The sequence below is a fragment of the Martes martes genome, assembly GCF_963455335.1.
Source record: "Martes martes genome assembly, chromosome: 18".
Taxonomy (NCBI): Eukaryota; Metazoa; Chordata; class Mammalia; order Carnivora; family Mustelidae; genus Martes; species Martes martes.
The window spans coordinates 33,319,870-33,329,652 of NC_137906.1; the positions used below are offsets into that span (position 1 = coordinate 33,319,870).

Sequence of the window (9,783 nt, forward strand, 5' to 3'; positions counted from 1 at the left end):
TTTTTGCCCTCCCTTCTAAAAAGGCGTTTTTTAAGCCTATCAAGACAGATGGTTATATGTAAACCACCTTCTGCCTCATCCTCTGTTTTGCTTTTTTTTTTTTTTTTTTTTTTTTACACCTGTTGGCAGGATCCAACGTCCACCTTCTTCCAGTTCGGCGCGTCCATCCAGCAACAAGCCACGGTCATGCTGAAGATCATGCAGGATTACGACTGGCATGTCTTCTCCCTGGTGACCACCATCTTCCCCGGGTACAGGGACTTCATCAGTTTCATCAAGACCACCGTGGACAACAGCTTTGTGGGCTGGGACATGCAGAACGTGATCACCTTGGACACTTCCTTTGAGGATGCCAAGACCCAGGTCCAGCTGAAGAAGATCCACTCCTCCGTCATCCTGCTCTACTGTTCCAAAGACGAGGCTGTCCTCATCCTGAGTGAGGCCCGCTCCCTGGGCCTCACCGGATATGATTTCTTCTGGATCGTCCCCAGCTTGGTGTCTGGGAACACAGAGCTCATCCCGAAGGAGTTCCCGTCAGGCCTCATTTCGGTCTCCTACGACGACTGGGACTACAGCCTGGAGGCACGGGTGAGGGACGGCCTGGGCATCCTCACCACGGCCGCATACTCCATGTTGGAGAAGTTCTCCTACATCCCCGAGGCCAAGGCCAGCTGCTATGGGCAGACGGAGAAGCTGGACACCCCGCCGCACACTCTGCACCAGTAAGCGGGCCATCTTTGCTTGTCTCCCGAAATGGGACCAGAGTTTTGTTTCTTTCTATGCCTGTTTGTTTGTTTGAAAACTCAGAGCAGTACATACATATACTCCCTGCTGAAAACGTGCCCTGCAAAGAGCGAATGCCGCGTGTGTGCTTATGGGATCCTCTCCGATTGGCTCTCCTCTCCTCTCTTCCCCCTGACTCCTCTTCTGTTTATAACTTACATCCCACTTTGTTTTCTGCAACTTTATTTTTTTTTAACTCAACAATATACCCTGGAAACCGAGACCTGTGTCTGTACCCATCTGTGTATCTCTCTCTCTCTCCATATTCTGTCTGTAGCTACAGCTCAAGTGTGCCCGTGTGTGTGTGCATACATAGAGATGGATTTTTTTTTTAAAGATTTTATTTATTTGACAGAGGGAAAGAGATCACAAGTAGGCAGAGCAGCAGGCAGAGAGAGAGGGGGGAAGCAGGCTCCCCGCTGAGCAGAGAGCCTGATGCAGGGCTCGATCCCAGGACCCTGAGATCATGACCTGGGTCGAAGGGAGAGGCTTAACCCACTGAGCCACCCAGGCGCCCCTAGAGATGGATTTTATATGCACATACATGCACATGCATGGATGGATGTACATAGATGTACATGTGTGTACGTGCATATGCACAGACATGCTCACATGAAGGTATGTAGATAATAAGTACGTGTAGATATGTGTGTGTGTGGGGGGTGGGTGTGCTCTTTGCAACCTTCACATTGCATTTCTCAATAGGGAGATACCGTGATTTATTTACCCAGTCTCCATCATGATAGAAAATCTAAGTTGTCTCAGATTTTGTTCCCCATGAGAAACGAAGCTGCAGTGATGGTCGTCCCACAGGTCTCCAGGCTGGGTTCTAGGCAGCTCAAGTTGGGGGTCACAGAACACATGCATGTAAACATTGAGGTCCTTTTGCAGACTGTTCTGCAAAAGGAACTCTCCCAATCTGTATTCACACAAGTCACTCGACTTCCCACATCCTCACCAGTGTGTTACCCTTTGGGAAAACTGCCCATGCTGGGAATTCCATCCTCTGTTGGACTGTGTGTCTCAATGTCTTCCCTTCTCCTATCCTGTCTTTGTGGGTCATTGGAAATCTTGGCAAATAACGCTTCGAAGGTGGTGTTATACTCCATCCTATGGACGTATCCTAATGTAGTTAACTCCGCCCGTCTTGGTGGGCATTTCAGTTTTATGTTGCTGAGAAGCATCATTGGTCTTCGCGCCCATCCTTGTGGCATAGCTGTTGACAATTAGAATGATCCCTCCTGCACCCTACTTTGCATGCTTTTGCCTGATGTTCGGTGATTAAATGCACGTGCCTTCGTTTCCTCAGATGACAAGAAGCACAGCTCTGTGATGAAGGCACGGGGCTTCGGGGGGAGATTTGTCAGGGTTCGAATCTTGTCCACTTCCTGTATGCCTTGGCCCGTCACTTTGCCTTTCTAGGCCTCCGGGTTCATTGTAGAGGGAAGATAATAGCACTGCTCCCTCTAGGCGGCGTGTCACAAACTTGAGCACACGTCAGGATCACCTGGAGGGTGATTTGTTAAACCACAGGTGGCTGGATTTCACACTCAGAGTCTGTAATCCAGGAGCCCCTGGGGAGGGCCCCCAGAATTTGCAATCCAAGCAGGGCTCCTGGGTGATGCTGGGATTGCTGGTCTGCGGATTGTACCCTGAGAACCAGCATTCTGTGGATTGAGCTCAGTATTAAATAAAGTGATGATTGGAGAGTACTGTGTAGCTCAGGGCCTGGCACCCGGTGGTGACCGACTGACTGTCAGAATGACCAGAGAGGTGGGTTTTGGTCATCAGAACTTACAGTCAGCAGACGAGGTTGGGTTCTTATCAGCAGAATAATACGTCACTCCCCAGTGTCTCTGGAAGGTTTTAGGACTTTGAATCTGCTACAGTTCGGGGATTATCTCTGAGCGGAGTCTGGAGACGTGTCGAGCGCGCACATCTGTGTGTGTGTGTTTATGGGGTAGAAGGATTATGCCTCTTTAAAATCCGTTTACACCTGCAAAATGAACTCTTGAGTTAAGAAATCGTGGTCCTTTGCAGTGTTCCCTTCCCCTCTCCTCATTCCCTCCTTAGGGATCCTCTTTCGACACGGCCACTTCCAGCGTCTTAAAATAATTGTCTAAGTATCAGGAAGCAACTCTGATGCATCAGTATGAAGCATGGAAACCTCTTAGGGAGGCAGGATTGCTGTCAGCCCGGTGACAAGGGCTGGGCTAATGAGTGCTTCCTTCCCATCAGAAGTGCCCTACAGCTGGAACAGTCACAAATGTATAATTTTGATGAAAACATAACTCAATTTTACAGCAATTGAGATATAATGTATACAGGAAGAGCAATTTGAGAAGGATAATTGTCAAGACATGCAGAGCTCCTTCCAGTGACCACCCTGAATTCCATTCCTTTAAAAAAAAAAAAATTCGGCTGTGACATGCTGTTGTGCTATGTCTAGGAGTTATGCTTTGAAGGCAGCAATTTCGTGGACGGTGTTTCAGCCCTAGAGTAGCGGGGCATCAGGTGGGGTGAGCCGTCATCCACTGCCTGGTGTTTCATGAACCGTCCCTCCATTCATGGGGCGCTGCCGGCGCTCACCCCGTGTGTGAGGCGGGACCGTGGCACCAACGGTGGCTCCTTACCACACTTGCCCGCTGCCCCAGTGTTTCTTAAAGTCACCCGGGAAGACGAGATGCTTGCCAGGCAAGGAGGGGACTGGGAACTGGAGAACGCCCCAAATGGCCATTTTTCAGAACCGCATTAAGGACAGTGCTCTCTTCTCCATCCGTCGTTCCTTCCATCCAGCGGACCCTGTGCTGGCCCCTGGAACACGGACAGGAATGAAGATAGAATTTCTCAAAGAATGAAGGAGGAGGAAATCTGTCTCATGACATACTCTGGGAACAGGGACTCTTAAAAAAATACTAGGGGAAGGAAAAAAAAAAAAGAATAGTACAGAGTCTGATAAAACACCCACCCCAACACTCATCACAGAGAACAAAGGTGAATGTGTCACATTTGTTTCAAACTTTTAGAAGAAATAAAACATTCCTGATGCTGGAACAGTCCTGATTCTCTCTCTCCTGAGTCGCACTTTCTTCCCTTCCTCCCCTCAGGAGGGAAGAACACTGGCGGGAATTTGGTAGGGATCCAAATCTGTGTGTGTGTCTTGTACTTCTCATCTAGATGTCTGTGACACCTTAGATCCAATGTACGGTTCATTTTAATGCCCATAAATGATGTCCAATACGTTCAAATTGCCTTGGCCTCAACCTTGGCGTTCAGGATGGATCTCTGAGGACACTTGGCATTCTTGCATATTCATTGTGCTTGGGCTTCTGTGCTCGGTTGTGTAAGTGTTGTAATGTTTGTTTGATCATAACCCCCACAATGGACATTTACGTTGTCGATGGTAAGGGATCTTCATTATTGGATCCATGAGCTCGTTCAGCAGAAACCTAGACTCTTGAGTTCCAGCTTCTGCCAAGCATGCGGTCGCCAGGTAACTCTCATTACTCCCACTTTGTAGAAAGGAGGATACACGTAGTTTCAGAAGAAGCTCAGATGAATTCACACGGATGGGTATCCTGGTACGTTGCTGCAGGGATCCAGGGTCCGGCTTGGACTGGTTGAGTGCGCCATCTTGGAAGCAGTGACACATGTCCTTCTGTGGTCTTCAGGGACGTGGCTTGTAATCTCCCACCCAGAGGTTGTACGCACAGGATTCCGTAACCATGACTAACTGCCTATGATGCGGGACGTGGTAGGAAAGTCAGCTTGGTGAGGATGACGTGGGCCTATTTCTGTCCCTGGGATTTCAGGGGAAAGAAGGTGGGGACAAGGGGAAAATGTTCTTTATGTTTAATATTCCTGGTTTTACAGAAGGCACTTTGAAAAGAGCAGTCAGCATTTTATAAAGTTCAAAAATAGCTCAGCCATGTTATGTAACCTCCTCCTTGCTGCTGCGAAGTTATTAAACATCTGTCCCTTCCCTGAGCGTCAGGTGTATCGCTGTTAATTCCTGGAATGGTGACGTAGGTCAGTATCTGGAATAAAGGCTGTTCTGTTCAGTCCTGTCCCAAGCGTCCCTCCAGGCCACTGATGGACAGGGCCCCCTGGGAGGCAATGTAGCCTCAGCGTGAAGCATCTGGCACTGAAGCCGGTCTGCCTGGGTTTGAGTCCCGGCTCAGAACTCTTCTAGATCCAAGGCTTTGGACAAGCCCCTTAATTCCTCTAAGTCTGCCTCCTGAGAGATAACATGGGGACAAGAAAAGTGTGTGTGTCTTACCTCAGAGCCTGGCATGTGGAAAGCAGTTTATAAGCCCTTACTCCTAGAGCAGAACTTGCAAATATAAAATTGTGAGTGAGACCGATTTATCCGCATGCTGTAGTCCACAACATTGCCATTCATTCATTCCCTAAAAAGGTATTTAGTACCTGTGTAAGCTGGATGCCAGCTCTCCTTGGCTGGGAAAGGGAAAGCCCCCATAAGAATATGGGGGAGTCAGTGTTGCCACGTGTCTTGTTGTCTTTGAGACGTGCGGGTCAGGGGACTGTTCCATAGTAGCTGCTCATCGCACCAGTTGGAGGTACAGGAGGAAAGGGAAAGTCCTCCTGGGGAAGCGGAACCCCTAAGAAGAAGAGGACTAGGATTGGGACGACTCGATGCTCTGCTAATGTGTCCCACACTTCTTCCTGGTAGCTTTTATTCCTTCCCCCAATGCCGTAGCTCTGGTCATACTCGGTCATACTCATGCTGTGTCTGGGTTTGAGCTTGGAGACCCAGGAGAAGTTCCTGTCACATTCTAGGCCTACAGTTCTATAGGGCATGGAACATTACATGTGTGTTGTGAGTGGTGTGTGTGTGTGTGTGTGTGTGTGTGTGTTGTAGTCGTCTCGTTGTACCAGAATTAAGTGAAATCATATGCAAAACATCACTGTGCCCAACGTGTAATAGACATTTCACAAAAAACATTTTGACTATTGTCATCTCTATGGTGATGGTCATCATTATTATTTCTTTGATTTATACTTGTTACACTGCTGTTCACAGGCATGGGAGGGAGAAATAGAGTTCTCTTTTGTTTTTTAATGGTGGAGTGATGACGTGTGTCCTGTGACTCCCATTTTGGTGAAGGGGACAGGACGTGGAGAGGTGAGTGCATTGGAAGGCAGGTGCTCAAGGACATGTATATAGCACAGATGAGTGGGAAAAGAAAATCTTCTCCCAGGAGAGTTACGGATTCAGATTGAAGAGAAGTTATTTGGCTTTAATTGATGATATCTGGCTTGACCACTTAGTATTTTATATTAACTTCTTGATTTATGAAGTGAGGCTTCTACATCAAGAAGCAACAACACGGTAAATGATTACCCTGACAGGAAAGGAAATGGAAGGAAGATATATATGTGCATGTCAGTTTAACTGACATGCACGTATATATCTTTGATACTTTTTTCCTACCTTCATTTCTCAAACAATCATGGAAAAGTTCCTGGCTTAATGACCCAGTAAGAGACTGCACTAACCTGGGTTGGCGTGGTTTTATTTGATAGTCAGAATGATCACTGTGGGTTTCTTTTTTTAATGCCAGGAAAAGAGCCTGCTCAGTTAAATCTCAGAGCTTGACCAGAGTTAAAACTTCCCTGGGTGAATGAGATAACTCTTTGCAAATATTTATCTGTGGGATCACCGTAGGCTCAACAAACATTTCTGGCAGTGGCATCAGGCACCCAGGAGACCGAGGCATCCTGTGGCTTGTGCTCTCAATCTGGGAATCCACTCGGCAACGGTGGGGGGAAAGGCTGACCTTCAAAGTAAATCAGCAAGAGACATGTCGAAGTGAGATAGGAGAGGATCCAGGGGCATGTGCCACATGGAGAGCCCAAAGCACATTCCAGAAGGCTGTGTGACTTTGTGAACGGTGGCTTTGGACGGTCCCGTGTTCACAGCCTCACGTCTGGGTTATCGTGGGCAAGTTCCTTAACTTCATGGAGCCCCTGTTTCCTTGATTGCAGACACAGATCATTGCATCCCTAGGGAACCGTGGTGACATTCACATGCATGTGATATTCTCAACCAAACATCTAGGTTATAGTTGGCACCCGCAGATGTTAATTGTCTTCCTTCCCTGGGCCAGAGACACAGCTTGATCTGCCCCCCACTGTGTCCTGATGGACCCGTGAGAGGTGGACGGTGCTCCCCGGGCGTCCAGCCTGACAGCTAAGTGAACAGCCTCTCTTCAGCATCATCTCGGTTTGTGGCCTCCCTCCTGGAACACAGACGTCTCTTTGTTGGCTGGGAGTCAAAAGGATCGTATGCCAACCCTGCCATGCAAGTCAATCATTTCCAACTGGCACCCAGAGACTAGCTCGACAAATGGTGGAAACCCGATGCTGGCAACTTGAAAGGACCAGAAATTGGCCCTGCCTCTACCTTGAGGGAAAGGTGGCTTGGGTTGTTTTGAGGTCACGCAGGAAGCATGCCCGTTGTTCACATTTGCCTCAGTCCAGATGCGAGTGTTTGGATTTGGGGACTGGCATGCCTCACAAAAAGATGTGTCGTGGGTTGAAGACTAGGAGAGTTTTTATTTTGAAACTTGTTAATTTGGTGACATCCAGTAATAATTTGCTGCAACTCCCTTCCGTGACAAGATGAAGCAAAGAAAAACACCGTGTTCATTACTCTGGTGCCTGCTGGCAGAGAGTATACTGGGGACAGAGGCTCTTAATGTGTTAGGAGGCCAGTTAGGGGACTGTGGCACAGTCCAGGAGAGAGCAGGCAGTAGCTTGGACTAGAGTAGCGGCTGTGTATTCTGGGAGAAGTGGCTGGGCTTAATGCATGTTTTGGAATAAAATGAACAAGACCCAACAGATGAGTATGAAGTGTGAAAAGAGATGAAATCACCAATAATTTTTCACTTGTACAGCCGAAGAGATGGTGGTGCCTTTTACAAAACTGGAGAAGAAGCAAATTTGGGGAGGAGGAAGAGGTCAGGAAGAACATCCAGCCTTGAACATGCTCAGGGGAGCACATCTAAATGGAAATCTCAAGTAGGCAATTGAAGAGGAGAGTCTGAGTGCAGACTGCAAAATGCAGCGCACGGGGTGGGAGCTTATTAGTGGTGGTTAAAGCCCCGGGATTGAGTAACGTCACCGAGCAGGGGGAGGGGGATAAAACATCAGAAGAGGGAGTGGTCTCAAACCGGGACGTCACAGTCATTGGCAAGTAACCCCCGAGGGAAAGGAGAATCCTGGGGAGAAAGAATTGGGCTGGGAACTTCAGCTGCCTTTTTTTTCCCCCATGGAAACTGTCTATCCCCTGCTTCTGTTACGGAGTTTGGTGGGTGTCTGTACAGTGTCTGCCGTATGCTAGACATCGTGGCAGGTACAGTGGGCCTGGCAAACATCTGTCATCTCTGGCCGTTGCTAATATACCTGGATTTACTGTTCCCGAGGAGACTTAAATAATCCTACCAGCAGTTTTAATCAACACATGCAGAAAGTAAAACTTACCACATGATAACACTTATCACAGGCCTGTCATCAGAGCAGCGAGGTCTTGGAGTCCTAGGAAACCAGTACCATACTCGGCCGAAGCCACAACACAGATGACAAGCCAAGCTTTAGATCAGCAGAGGTGAGGAGGTGACACTTCCAGAAGGAGGAGGGGAAAAAAAAACCCACCTCTGCTTTTGCTTCCTTCTTCACACGATCTGGAAAACATCCAATATCACACAAAACAATAAGTTAAAAATTCTTTCCATGACAAGGGAGGTACAAGTGACATGGCAGGAAGGGCCAGTTTATTTGCAAGCTGTCTTTTGTTTGCTGTCCTGGAAGGGCATCTGTGCATCTTCTTGCGTGTAGGATAGGAGCCCTCCTTGTCATCTCTTCTGGGTGGGAGCTGGCCAGCCAGAACGGGCCTTTTCACCTATTCTCTGCCTCTATCCCCTTGCTTCTCCGCTTCCCCCTTCTTTTGCCTCCCCACAGAGGCTGCCTGCCTGCAGGTGTGACTGAGTCCTTATGCAGCCTCCTGTTGCCTCAGTCCCTGTCCTGGATCCCAGGGATGGAGGAGTCACTAGGAGTCACTGTTAGGTTGTGGTGCTAACTAGGTTTGGCACGGGCACAGGAGGCCAGCCATGTTATATTCCAGGGCCCACAGTTTGGGGACTAAACTGGCTGATCTGCTGATGCCTGGTGTACTCTTCTCCAAATCCCCATGGCCAGTTCCTGAGGATTTGTTTCATTCGGTTAAGTCCTGTCCAAAGACAAGGAATAAATACACACACCACTCCGTTTCCTGTGTGATGGAGAACAGCTCTCCTGAGACATGGACTCGTTTCCATTTTATTTCCATCACTATTAGTAAAAGGAACTTTTAACAATTAAATTAAGTACATCATTATGTGTGTGTTATGGAGGGGAGAGAAACTTCACGTTGCATAAGTTACGTGGCAGAAGTGTGTATACTTTAAAATGTGATTAATGGAAATTTTAAAGTACTCTGATGATACAACCTGTCATGTATTAACTGCCTCCTATGTGCTAGTCACTTTAAATACATTATCTTTAATCCTTAGAGATGAATTAGGCTTTTTTTGCTGCAGGTGACAATCAGTTAAATTCAGTTAGGTGATGGAATCATTTGATTGGAATTCCATAGCAGGGTGGACTTCAGATATAGTATGATCAAGGTTCTGGCTCTTTTTCCTATGATCTCTTGATTCTGTTCTTTGGAAATTATAGAATCTTTGTTATCAGATTATTCCTTTGTGACCTTAAGTTGGCTGTCAGCAACACCTGACTTCTTTGTTTATGGCCATATTAGGTCATGTGCCCATCTTTGGGCAAATAACAGCCATCTTATAAATGCCATGTACCAACTGGCTTAATTCTAGATTCCCAGTCCTATCACTGAAAAAGCAAATGGGATTGCATTAAGCCAAACCAGACCTATTCTAAGAATTGGGGATGGGGTCAGTTACTGCCAAAAGCCCATGGAGTCTC

General features: G+C 47.6%; 1 protein-coding gene across 1 annotated transcript in view; it reads left to right on the forward strand.

Annotated features, from left to right (window-relative positions):
• GRIN2A (glutamate ionotropic receptor NMDA type subunit 2A) overlaps positions 1-9,783 on the forward strand; it is a gene marked incomplete at both ends in the record, with an annotated part of 364,573 nt that overhangs the window by 214,677 nt on the left and 140,113 nt on the right. Inside the window, one exon of the mRNA XM_080830487.1 lies at positions 130-722. Coding sequence (XP_080686613.1) covers positions 130-722 — 593 coding nt within the window. The remainder of the gene's footprint in view (positions 1-129; positions 723-9,783) is intronic.